Here is a 22,052-nt window from a genome sequence, read left to right as displayed (position 1 = left end):
GGCAAAGGGAGGTTATAGGGGCCATTATATTGTTGTACATTTGGGGGAGTATGGGGGCCACTGTACTGTGTAGTAATGGTTATAGTGCTTTGCCTTTCTTCCTACTTCTGCTGTTATTTCACACTGCTTCCGGTGATGTGGGGCGCCGCAGCCGCAGACCGGATGTGCGTCATATGACGTGCTTCTGGAGCCGTGACACGTGCGTCCCGCGTCACCGGCAGTACTGTACGTGAGCAATGCCATGCTTTGCGGCGCCACCACATACAGTACTCCAGGAGCACAGGATGCGGGTGCATCCTGTGCTCCTCTCACTGACCACCAGTGAAAGAGGTGCCCCTTCCTGAAGTGCGGCAGGGGCCAGATAAATGGCCTCAGGTGGCCGCATGTGGCCCGTGGGCTGTAGTTTGGGGACCCCTGGTTTAGAGACAATAATAACTAAGATATACTATCTTTTTTTTCTTTAAGTACATTGCATTGGTTAATTAGGCCAGAAGAGCCCTTGGAGTCAGCTGCAGTAAATTGATGAATGCAGAAGATCCTGTGCAATGGGTGAGGGAACTGAAGGAGAAAAGAAAGAAGACAGGAATACCAACAGGATGCTGCAGAAAGACTGGGATTCTACTGCAGCTAGGGGAAAGTGCCCTGGGATTGTGGAAAGAGAATCCTGGACCTGGAGTTAGGACCTGGACTCTTGCTCCTTGCCTACCCCTCACTGGCTGTGTGATCTTAGACAATCCTCTATTTACCCAGGCCTGTTTCCTTGTCTGTAAAATAGAGTGATTGAGTCAGATGGTCTACACCGTTCCTTCTATTTTGATTCTGTGGCACCCTATGCACGTCTCACAACATGGAGATCATGAAGCTAATGGTAACGCGGGCAAGAGCAATTTCAATGAACTGGTGGGAATGGTATGAATTGAAATGTGAATAAACAGTCCCTCCAGGAAACCTGACTACGAAGCACACTAGAAAAATGAGGCAGAAGAACATGTGTTTTCAGTATCTACTGTAGAACTTCAAAGTCATGAGACAACATTTTGAGGTCCAGATGGGGCAGCCCCTGACTAGAGAGCCGAGCCAGTGCCCACAAACTCCAGAAGAACGAACATTTATTAGACACATAGTAAACGTCAATAATTCTGCAAAGTGCTCCATGTGTGGAAAAAGCTAGAGGGCCAATGTTCTTCCCGTCCCCAATTAATCTTACCATCTCTGGAATCATTTATTGTGGATTATGGGTAAATCTGTATCACATTCAACCTTTGAGGAGCAAAAAAAAAAATAGATTCTCCAAAATGTTTTATTCAAAACAAAATCTTCACTGCAAAGTTAGATTAATAATCTGAGGATTGTGGCACAAAAAAATATTTTTCACAAAATCAGAGAGCATTAGGCAGAAGAAATGAGATTCATAATCAGATCCGTCTTCAATTTCAAATCTCCCTATTACATAACAGCTACTGACTATTATCCTTCTTTTTGTGTTGCACACCTTGTTTTTCATCCATTTTTTTCGATTGCATGGTTTTATATAGTATTTATCGTTTCCAGACTTATATTTAAGTTTAAATCCCTTTTAATTAGGTATCCTAGTCTCGATCAAATAATACTCTTTTCAGTCTTTGAAAGATGTACACAAATATTTATCAATATTCTAAGCCATGGTCCAGAAAAATCTAACCTTGTTATTGACCATAGCTATGTATCCAGGTTTAATTATCTCCTGTGATTTTCTTTTCACTCCTGAAGTCTCAAGCCTCAGCAAGGAGAAGAGATGAAAATACCACCTATGTTGCTAAATCCTTCAATTCCTACCTAGGGCATCTAAGTCAAAAGACAGATGTCTAATTTCTTTTCGTGATAAAATTTATTCCTACATGATATACCCGTCTTTTGACAAAGACTTAGATAATAACATTTCATTTTACCTAATCGGGAAAAAATGCACAAACTACTCCAAATGAGAACTTATAGAAATTTTACTTGGCTAACAAAGAACGTGAACAACAAATGAATATTTATTTTATATTCTTCTTGCTGACACATTATTTTTAGGCCTCTTTTTGTAGAACTTTGTGTACACGTAGTTAATTTTCTACATCAGTTCAAATAATATGGTCTACTGTATATTTTTAATTGTAGAGGTTATCACATAAAATTTTATAACTTAAATAGAATGATGAATTTTAAAATGGCGATAGTAACGATGATGACAATGTTGAACAAATTAGTGAACTTTTGAGGCACAAAAGAAATATTTGAAACTGAATCCTAATATCTGGTCAATTAAGCACATCACTCTAAGCTCTTATTAATCAGGTTTAATAGGGAGGTACACGTCTGCATAGTCATTTTTGACCCTTAGTCACTAGATGCTTTAAAAATGCAATTGCAAAACTCAAGTATGTTAAAAAATATTTGTGGTATTATCCTATGTAAGTGCAGGATAAAGATAAGCTTTCTAAATATCACTAAGATTTCAGGTATAATTCAAGCCTTAATGATAAATTCTCCTGATCAAGTAACTCTAACCAACTTAATGTGTAAATACTATTTATATTTCCTCATTCATTTTTGAAATATTTCTTCTTAGATGGTATTGTAATATATAGCAATTTATAAATATCAGAAAATACAAATCATTAACAGGTAAGAAGAAACAGGCATATAACCTTTCATAAACAACCCACTAAGAAACAGAGTCCAGCTTTGCTTCATTTAAAATGTACAAGCACCACCACGATCACACACACACACACACACACACACACACACACACACACAGACTAACGCAATCGTTTAAAATCACCCTTACACATTTTTAAAATTACACATAAATATCAATCTCTTGTAGGTATATGTTAAGCATTACAAAATAAAAACAAAGGAGAAGAGTAATTTTCTGCCTTACTGTTTCAAGAATTCTCATTCAAAAACATGTAAATGCAGGAGACATTTTCAGGACAACTGAGGAAATCTAGATATGAACCTCTTACAGATACTCTTAAGAATACTTCCATAAGTATTATGAAATGACTTAATTTTTTTTTTAATTTAGTGAACTGCTTTAGCTAATGATGTCATAATTGAAGCAAAAAATACCCTTATGCTTAGGAGATGTCATGATACCTGCAACTTTCTTTCATGTACCTCAGATTGATTTTAAAAAGGGTGCAGAGAGAGAGAAAACACAACAAAATATTCTTATCTGGTGGATCTGGGATTCTGACACTCAGGCACACATACATGTTCATTGTGTTAGTCTTTTAACTTTTCTACAGGCTTCAAAAATTGCAAAGTAAAAACTTGAAAAATCCTCATTTCATATGATTTTAACTACTAATATTTATTTCACAAGAAACAATTTGAGCCAATCCACGAGCTATGAGCCATTAGCCAAGCTCTGTTCTTCCAGCTGTCCTCAGCAGTTCGAAAGGATTTCATGTATTTAAATGAGAGAAAAGTGCAGATTTACTTGGGGAAGGAAGAAGAGAAAGTGGCTTCAAAGTTTGGGAGTTTGCCTGCCACACAGATGCCACATTTTGTGAGGCCAGGCTCTGTCTCAGTCTTCTCAGCCCTCCCCTGCCAGCTGACTGATGGCTATCTGCAGGGAGCCACAGGGGGGCCTCCACTGGGGTATGAGTGCAGAGACAAGATAAGGAAAACGCAGTCACCCCAAACTGAAGGGAGAAGGATCTCCCTGGTGTTTTCATTTGGATGGATCTCCAGATAGGGGCAGGTAGGGAAGTGGAAAGAGCTCTTAGAAACCAGGTGATAAAGCATAAAGAAATATTAAAATGAGCCATCCTCTGCTCAGCTTCTTAGAAATGATGACTTAGAAAATGATTTCATTGTAAATGAACTCGTTTCTTGTACTCATCATGGCAAAGAAAGCATAAAACTACTCGGAAACTAAGGTTGGAAAAACCCATGTATTAATTTTGAAACCAAGAGAGTAAGTCTCAAACTCAAGGATAGTGTCTTTAAACAGAATAATGGGCACGTGGGGCTTAATAAATGTAGGGGTTTTAAAAATCCTGTTGTGAGTAAGTATTTTCCTCACTACCCAGAAGACAAAGGAAAACAGTGAGTGTTGACAACATGGTATTAAAAAGCCACCCCTACCCAATTTGTTATCCCCAAATATATATATTCTTTTTAATTTACTCTAAGCCAGCACGTTGGCTCATAGCATCTTACTTTTGTGTCATTATCTCTCTGCCATACACACAAGTCATGGCTGGGGATTTCAACTCACGGTGATACTATGCTGAGATTCCAGATCTCAGTAGTGTTGGCATAAGCACTGGTCTCTTCAGTCATAGAGAAGACAATATCCTAGGGAGACTGGAATTAGTCCTATTTTGCACCATTCAAGCCAAAATGCTGCTTATCAAGAAGCAAGTAATTGCTAGCTAATGGCTATGAGGGAAAAAAATAATGCTGCATTTCAATCTAAGCATCTTTTGGCCCATGACAATAAACAAAGCTGTGGAGAGTGTAAACATTAAGTAGGGACCGCTTCTTGAGGAGGTTAAATAGCAAACATTAAAAAAGGCGAGTTACCTCATCTGACTGGGAGGGACTGATTCTGGGCATTGGTGATACTTGGGGCGTTTTCAACTGTGTGCTGTTGCTGTCTGGCACAAGCTCTCGGTGGACGGTTTGGATGTGGTTCTGGAGTTCATTTTCAGACTCAAACTTAACGTTGCAGCTAGAGCAACGCGTCTTCAGTCCCCCCACCTTGCCTTTCCCCTCGATGGCACTCAGATTCTCATTCTGGCCCAAGCCTGGTCTATTCGTGCCGGGAGGGACATTGATGCCTGGGCTGGCGCTTTTACTGAGATTCACGCAGCCAGCACACAGACCATATGGCAGGCCATTGATGTCAAGTTTCACCAGATCTTGCTTGGAACGGAATTCTTTGAGGCAAGATGCGCACTTGTACAGTTTTTGGACGTGCTGGCCACGCCCTGTGGTCTGAACTGCAGACCCATTCCCTGTCTTTTGCATGTGGAATGTCCCATGGATTTTGAGTTCCAAGGTGGAGGTCACTGTCTGCATGCACACCACGCAGCGAAAGCCCGTCAGGGAATTCCTCAAGTCAGGGTGCATTTGGCAATGCTCTAAAAACTCCTCTTCGCTCTGGAGAGGCATCTTGCAAATCCGGCAGTTGCCAGTATCAAGACTCTTACTATGCGTGACTTTGTGTTCAGTAAGAGTTAAAAGGGAGGGAAACCGCTCTCCGCAAATAGGGCACATGTAGTGTTTGACAGGGCCTAAGTGGGTCTGCATATGTTCACGGAGGCCATTTTCGGAGAAGAAGGTTCGAGAGCACACGTTGCACTTGTAATTCCCTTTAATGAGCTCAGCTTTCTTTTTCACGATGGCGCTTTCTCCAGGTCTGATGTTGTGGTCTCGCAGCTGGTGATTCTGCAGCAAAGTTTCCATAGTGTAGGCTGCCCCGCAAATGTCACAGCCGTACATAGGCTCAGAGGTGTCAACATCTTCTTCGCTCCCATCGTGACTGTTGTGGGACTCCTGGCTGTTGGTCAGCAGAGTCTGCAGCTCCACTTCCTCTTTCTGCACTTGCTCGGAAGCTCCATTTGTTCCACAGTTGGGTGTCTTGGTTTCGAATACACAGTGTTTTTCTCGCAAGTGCTTTTCTAGCAGAATGATTGCATGGAAGGCTTTGCTACAGAATTTGCAGTTGTACTTCTTACTGTGAGTGGTGATGTGGCATTGCAGCTCCACCTCGGTGCCAAAGGACTCGCCACAGAAAATGCACTTATGCACTTTCCCTTGGTTTTCCAGGTGGTTGTGTTTCACGTGGAGCTGCAAGTCAGTCTCGTTGCGGAAGTCCCAGTTGCAAGATGTGCACCGATAGACTTTCTTTTCGTTACTGTGCTTCACAGCCAAGTGGAGCTGAATGGACACTTTGGAGTCAAAAACTTCCTGGCAGAGGGTGCAGCGAAAGAAGACAAAGGTGTGCATGTCCAGCAGGTGTTTCTGAAGGTCATCCACCGATGTGAATTGCTTGTCGCAACTCTCACAGATGTAATACGTTGAGGTGATCATAAAGTGAATGGTAACATGCTTCAGCAAGGATTCTTGGTTGGGGAATTCCTTGTTGCACTGAGGACAGGTCAATTTTGGAAGCACAGTGTCTAGATGAGTTTTTAGGTGAGTCTGAAAGCTGTCTAGGGATGTGTACTTAGCACCACACTGATTACAGATATATTCTCCGGCTGGACGCGCAGGCGCACCTCCTACCCCCTGCATCATCTTAAGAGATGTCTGCTCTATGGCCACAGGAGATAGGGGGCTTAAGGCCCTGGATTTCTTCCCATTGTGGATATAATTCAGGGCCAAGGGAATGTTTTTATGATTCTCTTTGATATGCTTGTTCAGTTTAAGAACACTGTTGAATATTGGCGAATTTGTACAATAGGAACAAGAATAGACTTCTACTACTGGTTCCTTGGGAGTCCCAAGCACTGGAGACCCAAATCGGGAGCCACTGAGATCACAATGGACCTGTCTTATATGCTCTTCAAGGGAAGAGTCAGTGAGAAACCCCATATAGCAATGGGGACAAAAGAATGCATTACTATCTTTAGCTGCGGGGTTTGCAAATCCATGAGAACATCGGATGTGTTCCTGAAGAGTGTTGAGGTCGTTGACAACTTCAGAACAGAAGTTACACTGGTAGACAATGGCAGGCATGGCAGAAACAATCAGTCCTGGGTCCTGAGCTTCATGCACTTGCTTAAGATGTTCATTTAGGTTATAGAGTGAGGGCAGGACCTCCAGGCAATACTGACAAATATGGGCCTGTTCTGGCTTATCTAAGTGCATAGTTTTCAGGTGAATCTGCAGAACTGCAAGACTTGAAAATAACTGCTTGTTGCAGTAAATACAGCTGTAGGTCACTTTTGCTTGTTTACTTGAGGGACCAGTCATGTCAGGGGTTTGTTGAGCGGCCCTCTTCCTCCCTCGACTCTTTGGGATAGGCGGGGCAGCTTCCACCATGGTTGAGCTGTCCACTGAGAGGTTGGAATCTGGAGTCGTGCTGGACACGGAGGTGTAGCCCACTGTGACCAGGGAAGGGCTGTTGCTGTGATTGCACGACTCGGGTTGCTGGTGACTGTCCATGTGGCTGTACAGTTCCTCAACTGTGTGGAAACTCTCAGAACAAATGCTGCACGAGTTCTTCTTCTCCCCGCCGTGCACCTGCTCCATGTGGTTCACGAGGGAGGTCTCCTCTACGAAGAGCTCGTGGCAGTAGACACACTGGAGGGCCGCTCGGTCCTCGTTTGGGGAGCATTCGGGGTGGCACTCTGCAATGTGTTTTTGGAGGTCTTCTGGGAAGTCAAAGCCTTCCTCACACTGACTGCACTTCTGAGTGTCCTTCATCTTCCAGTCCTCCATCCTGGAACCGGACTGGGAGCCGTCCTTGTTCCGCTCGTGAACCTGCATGTGTCCGTGTAAGGAACTAGAGGACAGGAACCCACGGCGACAAATGGCACATTTATATGGCTTGTTGGACGTGTGAGTCTTTAAGTGGATCTTCAAGTGATCACTTCTGGAAAACGCAGCATCACATTCACTGCAGTGGTACTTCTTGTCCCCGGTGTGCAGTTTTATATGGCGATCTCGGCTGCGCTTGTGTTTGAACAGCCTACTGCAGTAGGTGCATTTGAAAGGCAGTTTGTCGCTGTGACTCTGCTCATGGTGCTTTAGGTAGCTGAGGCGGCTAAACGACTTGTCACAGAATTGACATGGGTACGGAAGCCCAGGACCACCTTCTTCCTCTCCAAAATCGCAACCTTCTCCATGGCTAGGGGAAGTCTGATCCTTGCTAGAAGGTGAGGAAGCTGGCCAAGAGCAAGTTGGATCATCTTCAACATCCACTCCATCTGCAACAAGAAGCAATGACACATTTCATCTGACATGCTGAGATTGAAGAGTGAGTTTACCATACCATTTCAACCAGCGCACAGAATTGGGCCCTCCTGAACCTTTCAAGAAAAAAAAAATAAAAGAGAGAATATTTGAGTGAGACATTTTCAAATCTGAGCCCAAAGCACTTACTCTGCATTTACTTTTTTGTTGAATTGTAAAATATAAGAGGATATTAAATAGTTCTATGTCTAAATTACCCTTTTATTACTTTTTATCATTCTTCCTTAGAAGCAAGGTATATATTATACATTGACAATTTTATTAAAATGCAGATTTTAATATATTTAATGTTTCTTTTGTATTCATTCTAAAATGATTTGCATATTATGTGAGCATCTGAAGAACCAAATGAAAAGAGGAAATATTACAGGAATGATTTAAAATTAATGCAGTCAACCCAGATGTCTAATATTTAATAAAAAATTCCCTCTGCATTTTGCTTGTTTTTATATAAAAAGGCAATTCTGAGGACCAAAATCTTTTATGGGGTTCTTATTGATACAGACCTTATTGCTTTCAGCAAAAAAATATTAAAAAGTAAGCACATGAAAGAAGACAGAAAACACAATAATAATTATGTCTTGTGTAATGAAAGACAACCAGGATTTCTTCAATAACTGAAATTCGAATACCACAGACCAGAAAATGGATTATTAAATGTTAGAAGGGTAGTGCTAGATATTACATGTAGCTAGGATCAGCTAGGATCAAGAAAAAATGAGAGTTTCACAAGGGCCAGATTTTAATAGTGTATTTTGTTTGGAAAGTTCAAGAGGTGGCCTACCATATCTTCCTTTTGCAAAAGCTTCAGCAGCCTGAACTTCCTTAGCTAAACAGGACCTGCACTTTGAGGTGAGCAGAGACAAAGCAACTTGTGAAAAACTGGAAACAGGAAAAGTGATAAATGATTATGGTAAATGCTGAAAGATTTACGAGTGACAAAAAGAAGACAAACAAGACCGAGAGCCAGATAGAAACTTCGCAAGTTATCCATAAAGGAACGTTACCTTGTGTTAGGTGATTTAAAAAACTATGTTCTTAGCAAATGTGCAGTTAATTCTGTTGCCTTCTTGATATCCAAGAGGAAAATAAGGCCATCTCAAAACAGGTTGTGAAATCTCTTTTTTGCTTTTCACAACCTATTATTCAAGATCAGATTCAGATCATTTTAAAAGCTTTTCTCTCTCCAAAGGAGCACAATTTTTCAAAAATACACACAAGTAAAGACCATGGAGTGGAGGTAGTGGGGACAGTGCTTTAGTTAGAATAACAGGCTCAAGTAGAGCATCATCAGAATATTCTAATGGTATTCAGTTAGAGTATGTTCAAATAAGTTTTTTTAATTCTTCAAGGCTGAAGTTCGCTAACAAGCTAAACTGTTAACATAAAAGTAGAAACTGGTGAGCATTATGTAAACGCATTCCACGTCTGCTTTCTTTAAGGTAACAAGATTTTACTAGATTGTCAGCCTCTTCCTTATCCACAGGAAACAGATGAGGATCATTCCTTTCCTGCATCTAGAAACTGATGACAACACCATCTCACTATCAATGCCAGATGGCAACCCTCTCACTCTGAGAAAACAACCAAACACCATTCCTGGATCCCTGCCCACTGCAACAAAGCTTCTCCACACAAGTTGAAAACCGCATGATTTTGCATCCTCATTTATATGACTCTATAACCCAACATGTTTCTAGCATAAGAAAGGGAACGTGGATGTGATTTATACTTAAAGTGAATACAGCAGGAACGTATGCAGATAAACTCAACTCACCATTCAACATACAAAAAAAAACAATTCTTAAACACCAAAATGATGAAATAGTTTTCCCCTTAAAAAACTGTTGTCATCTAAAACTAATATACCTGAAACAAATAAAAGTTTCAAATATTTACCCTAATGGAAAAAAAAAAAACGGCTATTTATTAGATGTGCTCAACATTCTAGGTAAAATCTACCACATTTCACATATATCTTTTAGGCTTAAATCCTGCCATTTCATTTAAAAAATATTTTCAAACACATTTTCTCATTTATACATTTGGGGAAAACAGTGAATCACAATTTGTCATGCATCTAGCCTAGACGGATGTAACTACTGAGCCTGAAAATTTAGCAAGTGAATTTATTATTAAATTGCAGATTGTGTCCAGGCATGACATATTTTTATACAAATACATAAAGAATTATAGAGCAATGAACCATTATAAAAATTGTGCAATCCCTAACACCATGCTTAAATCAGGTTCTTGTCTGTGGTCCATGCCTGACTATATCTATTATATAACTGTTCTCTTAAGCTTGTAAATTTTCAAGGACATGTCAAGTGAGCTGAAGGTTAGGATCAAGGTTTTAACCAGGATTCAAGACAGCTAGAAACCTTTTCTTTCTCCTCTTTAGTCCCCATTACTTGTCTTTTGTAAGGTAAATTACACAAACCCCCCTATAGCAGTCGTAAGGCTCCGGGACTGCGCAGAAGTAAGTTTGAGCAAGGAATGCTACTTTTAGAAAAATAAATAAAGGTTCCCTGAAAGGCTGATTTCTGTTTTAAAATATAAAATGTAAAACTCTCATTTGCCAGTACTACAAATGGCTTGCGTTCTCCCAGGATACACAGGGACTCACTGACTGAACTCGCAGCAGGCTGGTCCTCGCTCTTCAGATATCACCCGCCTCTAAGACTTTTGTGGTGATGGTCTCCCCGCCAACATACTCTGAGGTCCACCTAAGTCTTCGAGAGTTATCCATCCCCATTAACTTAGGCTTTTTGGCAGCCACAGCGCTAACTATGCTTAAATGGTGAATACAGATTTAAATGATGTCAATTTCTTTTTACACGTGGAAAAACTGTAGAGGATTCTTACAACTCAGGTTCCTGAATCAACTTTAACTTTTCTTTTCCCTTCGGCACTAAGTGCTACTTACAGGGACTGTCTTTCTGTGTGATGGCAAGTTTTCTGCATTTCAGTGTGAAGTACTTAACATGTCCACGTTAAATTTTAATTTTTGAAACCAGTCACTTCACTTGAGCTGACTCTCCAAGAGCTGTAGCTCTTACAGCCGAGAAAGCTTTGCTGGAAACCAGCTCTGTGGCCTAAAAAGTCTATTTAAAGATGCAAATGTGTGTGCATGGTTAGTGCAGATGTTTTTCTACAGCAACTGTACTTGCTGAGTTTCACCATTTCCATAAAGCACATTAAAACAAGTGTGTGAACACTCCGAGATGAAAGTCTCCAACACTCCTGAGACTTTCAGTGGAAAGTAGAGCCGCCTGACTTTTCTCCAAGCAGACAGGAATGCCCATGATTCAGCAGCCTGAGTAAATAAAAGAGGTCCTTATTTCCTAATTTCGCTGGCTGGCCACACTGCAGCAGCCTCTGTGTTTCTGCCAAAGGGGATGCAGAACTGGAACTACACCCAGCCGCTGAAGGCCTGTCTTTGTTAGCCAGCCAGGCTTTCCGGACCATCTTCTGGCAGCAGAACGGCCATCTCCTGCAAGGAAGACCTCCATCTCGGGCTCGGCACTTCTCTAGTCTGCCTAAAAGGACGAAACAACAGATTTTGCTGGGTCTGTGTTGGAGGAGGACAGCTGGAAACTCAGTTAGCAGCAGAGTAACACCTGTTCAGGCATATTTATGGGGGAAAGTGCTCACTAGCAGAAAAGTGAAGTCATACTAGAAGGAGTGATTCCACAGAAAAAAGGCAAGAGAACACAAAGTACCTTTGTGACGTGAGCCACCAGCCCCTCGTGTGCCAACCTGGGGAGGAGGAAGCAGAGACTGGACGTGATTTGATCCCAGCTCCTGCTGATGGACAGACAAGCAGGCAAATGAGGGTCTGAGAGTCTCAGTTTATGGCCTGCCATTGTGGAAGAGAAATGCTGAGGGTTCTGGCTACTCACTGGCATTCAAGTTGAATCGTATTAGCCAGAAATTTAAAAATAAGATCCGAGAGAGGAAAAGAATATGTACAGGAGGGCTGGGACTAATTTTAATGCTTACTTTATGATTAAGCAGGTCTTAATTTGTGTAGGATAGGGACCAAGCCTTTCAGAAGGTTGATTCCAACACTAAGGGCAATCTGAAATTATTCAAGAGAAACTAGTGTAAGAAAGTGGATGGAAATATTTTCATGCTGAAAGACATTATCTGAACCTCTAAAGTTATGGAAACTTCTGATACCTTAAGTTCTTTTTTTTTTTTTGGAGACAGATCTTGCTCTGTTGCCCAGGCTGGAGTGCAGTGGCACGATCTGGGTTCACTGCAACCTCCACCTCCCGGGTTCAAACAATTCTCCTGCCTCAGCCTCTGGAGTAGCTGGGATTATAGGTGCATTCCACCACACTGGTAATTTTTTTATATTTTTGATAGAGACAGGGTTTCATCATGTTGGCCAGGCTGGTATCGAACTCCTGACCTTGTGATCCGCCCGCCTCAGCCTCCCAAGTTCTTCATAGGGCCTGGTCTGCAAGAAACTGGCTTAACAATATCCTTTTGCTACCTGAGCTTCTTCATTGCAACAGCAGAGTACCCTCTTAACTGCCCATCAAGGACTCAGTATCATGTGTACTAGTGCTACACAGCAAGGTTTCCTTAACAGGGACAGGATTTACATCAGTGGTTACTTTTCAAGTAAGGAAAAGAAGCACAAATACTGATGGGTCTGGTACTTGTATAAGAACTAAAAGTCAAGAGTCTGGAGTTTTATTTCTAGCTTCATAACTGACTTAGAGAGTGACCTGGCCAAGTCATTTAATCTGCCCCTACCTAGGTATTTCACCTGCAATATGAAGATAATAATTCTTGCTACTTACCCTCTGGGGTGTTACAAAGATTAGTGAATATTTCTAGGGCACCTTATCATGGCTGGAAGAAAAGCTGCATATGTAAACAGAAAGATTTATATGTGTTGTATTTATTTCTGTTTCCATGTGTAAGCTTCTATGAATATAGTACAAACATATTTTAATATTTTCTTTCCTTTAATAGCATCTCTGAAATATTAGTTTTAAGGACTGACCCAATGGCAATCTACAGTGCCTTGAGCGTTCACAGTTGTATACACAGCTAGCAAGAAAATTAAATATAAAGAGTTGGTAATATCTAAAAATAATAGGCCATAAATCCATGCGGACTATGTTCCAAGCATTAAATGATCAAACATGGAATATAACCTTCAGTCTTTATAGGCAGCTAACCTTGGCACAAGTGTTTTTCTATGGAATTCTGAAGCCAAGAATGTGGTTTTGAAATTACCTCTCTTCTCCTTAAAACAGGATCAATACAATCAATGTATTATTTAGCGTAACAGTAAGTTAATTCAGATTTTTTTGAGGGTCAAACAGTAGGGTAAGACATGAGACCAAAACAAAATTTCAGGTTTTCCACACTTGCCTTACTTAATTCTTTACTTCTGCCAGCAGGCTGTAGGAGCGGTTCTGAAATTTCTTACTCAATAGAATTCACGGTACTTTTTCAGTCATTAGCTACCTGAGACACCTTAACATAAGCTGAAACTCCTGGGGGAAATACACAGGTGTGCACAAACGCTAAGAGAAGTAGGGCTCTACTTAAAGAGAACAATATTTTGAAATGCATGTTTAATAGGCATGGGTAACAAGGGTATTTGCCATGTTACTTCAATGCCAACACAGTAACAATTTTACAGCATCATATTTAAAATCCTCTAACCAAATTACAAAATACATTTTTAAAGGAATGATCTAAATTGCTAAAAGATAAGGTCATGCTAAAAAAAAAAAACAACAAACTATTATGCATTATTACACAATTGCTTCCCTTCATTCTCAATAGAAATGTCAACAGTTTTAGAAAAGCTACAACTTTAATAATATAACTCTCATGCTTCTTTTTTTAAAAGAATCAACAGTTCCACATTAAATTCACTCCTTTGTCATATAACTTACTTAACTACTTGAAAACGAATACTCTTTACTGGGTGTTCAAATGAGAAATGTGAACTTTAAAATTATTTATAATTCACAGATGCTTTTAAATTCTGTAATATTTCAAACTGTTCTAGAAGGACCAATTAAGTGAATTAACAGTTAGGTTATGAGGAAAAAGGGTGGTCGCCCACTAATAACAGCAGCTGTGGGGCGCAGGAATTGGTGGTGCACATTTTTTAACAGTCTTAAGATGAATTCCAGATATCAGCACTCAAGCTCAGAGGTGTTTTCGGGGCTTTTTTTTTTTTTTTTTGGCCTTCAAAACTCCGTAGTAAGAGGCTCACTTTTCCCCAACAACACTTTAACACTTCAGATGAGCCAACAAAGAGATAAGGAGTTGTTATCACATCTCCGTTGCTCTCCTTAGGTAATCCTGTGCTTTACGTCCATTCTTTCTCCAGACACATTTCGATGGCGTGTGCAGAGAGAAGCACAAATGTTTTGCTTGCTGTTGCTTAAAGTTCATTTGAACAGACGGAGCTCAATGAATTCCATCTTCCGCAGCCAAATTAAACAGAAAACAGTGCATTCTTAAGCAGTTCACACTTAACTCCACCTCTGAAATCAGAGGAAAAAGCTGACGTGAAACCAGTTAAAGAACAGTCATCGTCTCTCGCACGGAAATCAAGACATTGTGTTTCTGAAGCCAGACAGAAGGAAAAGTGGTTTCCAATTATGTGGGGGGTGAGAACTGCTTTTCTTTTTCTATCTTTTGGCTCACTTAAAAAAATATATAACTAATGATAAGCACCTACCTCTTGGCTTTCAATAATTGGCAATTGTGTATTACACATCTGCTTACAGTGCTGTGACTGAGGGTGTTCTAAGCTGTTTAACAGGTTTATCTTTCTTTGAATAATGAGACACATCACCAGAGTGGATTTCCTGAGTCTGTATTCTTTTTTTCTTTTCTTGTCTATGTTGAGTTAGAAGGCATTTATTAGTTACTGTGTACTCTTGTGTTTATATATGACCTCATACCACAGAGAATTTAAAGCAGTTTTTCATTGCTTGAATTCATTTATGTAATCAACATTTATTAAGCACCTACTATGTGTTCAGGTCTAACATTGGCTTATGAACTTTAAAAACTACTTTTTTTTTTTGAAATTTTGATTTCCTTGTCTATAATATCAGAAAATTTCAGCCTGCCTCAACATATGAGGTATTGTAAGAATCAAACATGACATTATATGAAGGAGTTTTCTGTTCTGCTAAAATATAAAAATGTACCACAATATCACTACTATTACGAAAGCCAAAGTAACCTGTGATAACTGATTGGTGATAACTCATAAATGTGAGAACAGCAGAAAGGAATCAAAATTAACTATAATTTAGTTGTTGTAGTTTTCATATTGAGATTTTAAAAATTTTTAATGACTTAAAAGGCATTTATGCTTATAAATAAAAATAAATAATTATTTAAATAACAATGTTATTTAACAATTTAATAAACATTATTGTTATTTTAATTAATATTTAACAATATTATTCTTTTTAAATAACAATATATTAACAATAAATAAAAATAAAGATACTCCAAAAAAATCTTCTGAATGCTACTTAAAGATATCTTGAAAATCGATGTGCAGTAGCTCATGTAATAGCTGCACACACTGGCAAGTTGTGATTCATTCATTAGTGTTGTAGAGTCCCCACAACGGAATGGCCTGCATTCAAAGTCCTGGAGCCACATTCCATAGTGCCAACACCACTCTGTTAGTCACTATTTTGCTTATTTAGAAATTCTTGGAGGCCAAGTCTATTTCATTTCAAAATCCTTTGCACTAATGTGAAATACACGTATTGAGCTTTGAAGGATGACCCACACTTTTTAAAAACAGTAAATTTCTCAATGCTACCAAGTTAACCATTAGGGATTTTAAATTTTCTTCTCTGGGGAAGCAGAAGGAAAAGGTGATTCTTTCACTGAGTTTGGAAATGGCTTCATTAGGGAATCATGGATCTTAGAAACTTCATTCTACCATGTTAATGGTTTTGGAAACACCGCCATAAACCACCAGAATTTTCAAATACAGAAATCAAATTCTATTTCAAAGCAGCATCTGGTCTAACAGAATGTTTTGTCTTGTTAAACCAGACTTTACTAACTACTTTTCCAACATGTAGGCGTTGGTCCAAGGCTGGAAAACTTTTGGTCACCAGGAATTACAACAGTCCTGAAATGGTATTTATTGGAGCTGAATTTCACCTGTATTATATCCATGGCAGCAGTAACGCCAACATGAATTTTCGGCAGCCTGAAAAGGCCACACTGTATACTTCACTGCAGACAAGGCCACTGGAGAATACAAAAGTGTTGAAAGGCTAAAATTTAATTAATGAACAATTAGCAGCCCTTGTGGGTTCATTGTGCAGTAAAGTGATAAATATGGTTTGCTAACGTAGAAAAAGCTGTTAGAAAGATTAGGGGGGACCTATTACTACAATTATCCATATGCTATTGTATTACAACTGACCTCAGTAAGAGTTCTTGATTTGGATATTCATGTGTCTAACAAATGATAGGAATCGTCAAGGTCTGTGGCAAAGAATCATTTTGAATTTTGTTAAGGCACAGACTGACTCACACAGGTTGTCAGGCTAGGGTGAAAAAGCCACTGAAATGCCAGTGAGTACACCTAGCCAACCACCCGACAGCTGCAACTCAAAGTAGTATCATTGTCTGCTCCTCTGTTTTATGAATTTAATGAGGAAGTTATATGCTACAGTGGTAGTAAGAAATCCAGGGATGTTGGACTGTCTTGAGACTTCATGTAAAACAAAGAGTCTACAGTAGGGCCAGTCAATAACATGCCTTATGTAATAGAAATTTTATAGTGTTTCATCAGAATTATTACCTTTCACATTAACACTTACATGGCAAAACTGAAATGAAAAAGTGAGACTGGATTCCAAGTAACCCAAATGATATATGGAGATCCTTTATTTCAAATGAGATAATGTTTATAAAAGTGCTATATAAACTGCAGAGCCAAAGCTATTTTATTAAAATAATCTTTAGTTAGGGTATGACAAAATATCTCTACACAGGCCACGTAATATCAAGTACGTGTATTTATAGAGTCTTAAAATTTATCTAATTCAGCAAAATATAAAAGAGGCATTCTGATAATAAGGCTAATTATCAATCTGAGGACTTCCCAGGGACCTCTTGGCCCTTTATGTTTTATTTTTCACTTTTGATTTGATTGTTTCTTCTCTAGAATCTCCACCTTAGAATGAACATGATGAGAACATCCAAGCCAGTTCATTTCCTCATTTTTTTCTTGGTAACAGCCCTGGTAATTTATTTATGGAAACCAGTGCAGTTAAAATTGTGGCACATTGCGTGTGTACGCTTCCATGCTTTGATCCAGAGTTGACTAAATGTTCAGAATAGACTAAGTGATTCATGCCAAAGTAGTTTTTCAAATATTTTAGATAACTCTCATTATATAAGTGCTAATCATAGTAATTTATCACTTAATAGGACTAAGTGTCTGTACAATCATGTCTTGATGAAATATGTCTCTAAGGGAAGGCTTTATGATGCTACTTTCTACTGATTAATATCTATAATCATATTTTTATTAAATTATGTATGTATATGCGTGTATACATATAAATAATATATTATTATCTGAGAGGATATATCTTGGCAAATATTCCGACACCTGTGACAAAAATCAGGCCTCAAAAACCCCATGACACCTCCATATACTAGCAACTTACTTTGCCTCCAACCAAGATACTTTAAAAATAACAAAATAGTGTACAAGAAAAGAGTTGAAGGCAGTGTGGCCACAGTTACAAGACAGGTTTCTAATATTCAAAGACATAAAACCTACCAGCACAGTTTTAGAATCTTGACTGACTCAATGCTGTCTGTACCAAAGGGCTGGTCTCTGAAATCTTTACAAAGCTTCCTCCCACATCTGAGCTCTGCTCTTTTCTCTTAAGATGACCTGTTGTTTGGCATGGATTGTGCATACCTCTGGGTCTGACTTTGGGGATCAAAGGAAAGAAAATGAGTGAATGTGATTGAAGCCTACACAGAGAAAAGAAAGTCAAGGCTGTCATTCCTAACTTTTCATGTATATATGAAACATAAGATTTAAGACCTGTGAGAAATGTGGGACTTTAGGGGTAAAAAAAAGTGCTAATTTTACAGATGAACAAATAGGTCAACGAGGATGAGTAACATGTTATAATCTTGTACTAACAATAGTAGTTGACAGTGGCACTGAAACCCACACCCAAACCCCCAGTGCCCAGGCAAGCACCTTGGCTCTACGTATTAGAAAACCCTTAAAGTCCATCCTTCCTAAACTCTCCTCTACTAAAACAACAGCAGCAGCAACTTAAATGCTGACTTTTTTTTTTTAACGAGCAAATGAATAAACCTAAAATGATGTTTAATATTGTTTATTTTTCTTTTTTAAAAATTCATTGTTTTTCATATTACTAAACTAATTCATGCTAATTGACGGAGGCATTCACACCTATACAGAAGAAAACGAAAATTGCCTAACAAGTCTACAAACCCATAACTCTCTTTTAACAAGTCATGGCAGCCTATTTCTTAATTTGATTTCACTGCTGGCTATTGACTAGAAAAATCCTATACACACAAACACTTCCTTAACAGTGGGTCTGTCTCCCTCTCTCCCTTTCTTCCGTCCTCTCCTCTGAGCAGGGTGATATGGTTAGATCAGGTATTGACAAATAAAAGCAGAAAAAAAGGCACAGTCAAACTGGCACTGTGGCCGGCTTCAGTTTGCTCTCACACGCTTGCCTGTAGGGACACATTCCCTGCCACTGATTCCTTCTCACCTATCCGTTAAGCCACCCTTCTTTGATTATTATTCCAGTGACCCTGGCTGTACACAACAAAACCAAAGGCTGACCCTCTATCACAGCCAGATGACACAGAGCAGCATTTCTTAGTCTAATCCACCAATCACCTTCAGACCAATTGCTTGAATTGCCTGTTAAAAATGCAGACACCTAGACTCCACCCCCCACCTCCGGACTTCGAACTTCTGAGGATGGAGCCCAGAAATTCCCTTTTTCAGCAAATTTCCTGAGTCTTCACCTGCATTCCCAAGCTTCGGAATCACCTTAAAATATTTTCTTTCCCCTGAATCACCTAAGTCCTTGCTTGAAGTTTGCGGCACTTGGCTGCGGCTTCCCATGTTTGCTCCTCTATAATGGAACATCATTGATGGAGGGCTTTCTCGCCCTTATTCAATGACCAAATTGAATCCCAGGTCTTCCAAGAAGTGGCTTTTACAGAAAGAAAATTAGATCACTATATTCTTTACCCTCCTATCCTTTAACAGGCCCCCTCCCACTTTGAGTAGGACTCCATATTTCAAATATTTTCAGTGAAATACTCAATTAGCTCCGGCGAGTAACTTCCTCTCTGTAAGCGTGTTGGCAGGAGCTTATACATTTCCAGAAAAAGAGGGTGACCATTTTGAAGAGTTATACGGTTCCAAGTACATAAAGGCTGGCGTTACATGATCAGGAAACACTGTTCTGAGTAGGTAGCCGTGTTTCAAGTGTGTACATGAAAAAAAAAATCTGTCTTCCTAAACTTTCGTTGATGATTACTTTCCAGCTGCATTAGCTGGATGAAAAATATCAATATGCTATCAAAGGCAGCTCACCCGGCTAACCATTTCAACATAGAAAGAAGGTTGTCACAAAACTACAAAGCAAACGAGTGTCTGGAGTAAGACGTGAGAAAAGAGGAAGAGAGCTTCCTATATTCAGCAATACTTTCTTTTTCCACTCAGGAAGGTGTTGCTAGAATTGCTGATTAAACGCTTCAAGTTGGACCTCTCTAGCAATTCTTTGTTCTTTGAACAGGCTCCTATCAGTCTCTTGCAACTTCTGGGGTTCCGAATGTAAGTGTGGTATGCCGTACAGTAAATTAAGCCTTCTGCTGTCAGAGCTGGAAATGGGGGGGGGGGGGGGGAGAAAAAGGGCTTGATCTCAAGTGATTTTTATTGGCTTCATTTACATCCTGTTTAAGGTTTTCTGAGTAGCTCAAGGTGTCTTATCTCTGGCTACCAGGGGGTATTTTGCAGTCAAAGCAGTTAACATACTTGGTCTCTCCCTCTCCTCCTGTCCCTTTCCCTCAAGCTCTCTTTTTTTCAAGCCATCTTATCTTATCCGCACACATCTCTTCAGGCTGAGGAGAACCCATACTTATCAGAAGCAGCTTACTCCACTGACGTTCAGGGCTGCTAAAGACAAATGATAGTTTAAGTCAAAAGAAAATCAGTTAACCTCTTCGGTACTTCCTTTTGAAATCCTCCGGACTGCCTCACCTTTATTAGAAGTGCCCCTCAAATTTCCATCCATACGGCACATCCCATCTCCTACAGCACAGTGAGAAGACTAGGGACAAAGTTGCTGGTCACAGTTGGACACTGAGGGCACCTAAGGTACATCAGACTCCTCCCCACCCCTCGTTGACTTCTCCATGATATCACAGGAAGTGGAAGCTCCAAACATCTATAAGGAAAAAACAACAACAACAAACAGAAACTAGAGTGGGGGCAAGTGGGGAACAGTAGTCAAAAGACAAGGGACCTTTCCCCAGATACGCCTGAGTGCTTGCCAAAGGCACCCACGTAAACATGAGAGGGCTGTTAGAAACACAGGCATCTTCTCTAACAGCGACACAGACACCGTTACTCAAATCTATTAAATCATCACACAATGTGCCAGAGAGTCTGAGTGTTGAAGAGCTTGATCTTCTGTTACAAACTCAGCAACGATGGCCCTTGACTCCGAGTACACACTGGAATCGTCCAAAGAGATTTAACAAATACGTACTGGATCCATTCTTAGGCAGATTAAATCAGACTCTGAGAGTTAAGATCCATAGAAGAAGCAGGCTGGGTTGACAACCACTACCCTAGATTCAAAACCCCATGGAAGCCGGTCTAAAAGACAGATTCCACAAAACAAACCTCTTTCTTTTCTGGACTCCCCCAACCCTCAACAGGCAGGCCAGCACTGGGGTGAGTTTTCTGCACTACTTTGTGTCGTATGCAATAAACCGGATATTAAAAAAAAAAAAAAAAAAAAAGTTAAAGCAAGCAATACTGAACACTCCCATCACTCACCATTATCACAGGCAAAAGTGCAATATGTGAACAGTTATTAGGCATCTCATCTGTATGTTTTATACTCCCTTTAAAAATTCCCATTCCTCTTCTCCTTCATACCCCAGCACCCCATGGGCTCCTTTATATTAGTGATAACCCCATACTTTCACCTGCAGTGAAGGCTCTCTTAATTGTCCATTATCTTAGTGTGTCAGCACAAAGGAGCAGGAACGGAATCCTCGTCCAAATGGTTTCACCTCCCTCTCCTGAGAGTGATGCCCTTGTCAAGGCATTAAAGACACGAAAACCTGCCACTTATCAGAATTGTATTTGAATCGAACCACTGTCCTTGAAAACTGTAGGCAGGAGATACTATCAAACCGCACCGCATTGCCAGCTCCAGTTCCACGGTGGCTCGAACAATCTAAAAAGATACGATCCAAACTTTGCCATGCATTCCTCATAATAGAATTACAGGGAACAATGCAAACATGTTCGCTGATTTTTTTAAATGGTTAAGTACAAAGAAATGCATGGGTCAGGTTGTTGATGAATACAAATGTAACGGTTCCAAGCCTTAGGACACCTTTGACCATAAACTCACCAAGGAACCAAACCATGAAACTCTTCTAATTACTCCATACCTTCAATTCTTAGCAAACGTAAGTCAAGGCTATTAAAACACCACATTTATCTTTGTTATAATGAGGGGGGAAATGTGCACATCTTTAGTAATCCTACGGACAGATTAAAAAACAAAGCACTTTCTAAAGAGCATTTAAAAACAAAACTGAACGAAAAAACATTATTTTTAAATATTCAGGCCAATTTGTGTGCCTTCCACATCTATGTCCTCACTTTTTATACTTTTTTCCTTATTCTATTCAAAGCCACACTGCCTTCGAAAAAAGAATTTATGTGTGCTTTTAACAAGTAAACAAGTGTACAAATTAATTCAGAGAGCAGTAATTTTGAAAATTTTCTA

At 39.8% G+C, this 22,052-nt stretch overlaps 1 protein-coding gene across 3 annotated transcripts in view; it reads right to left on the bottom strand.

Moving 5' to 3' along the window:
* ZNF521 (zinc finger protein 521) overlaps window positions 1-22,052 on the bottom strand; it is a 294,695-nt gene that overhangs the window by 160,183 nt on the left and 112,460 nt on the right. For all 3 annotated transcript variants that reach the window (XM_074383662.1, XM_039463844.2, XM_074383660.1), the window contains one exon: window positions 4,567-7,919. In XM_074383662.1, coding sequence (XP_074239763.1) covers window positions 4,567-7,479 — 2,913 coding nt within the window. In that variant the 5' untranslated portion in view covers window positions 7,480-7,919. The remainder of the gene's footprint in view (window positions 1-4,566; window positions 7,920-22,052) is intronic.

The sequence above is a fragment of the Saimiri boliviensis genome, chromosome 13 (genome assembly GCF_048565385.1).
Source record: "Saimiri boliviensis isolate mSaiBol1 chromosome 13, mSaiBol1.pri, whole genome shotgun sequence".
In the NCBI taxonomy this organism is placed as follows: domain Eukaryota; kingdom Metazoa; phylum Chordata; class Mammalia; order Primates; family Cebidae; genus Saimiri; species Saimiri boliviensis.
The sequence above is the reverse complement of the archived record's forward strand: the minus strand, read 5'-3'. Positions and strand labels throughout refer to the sequence as shown.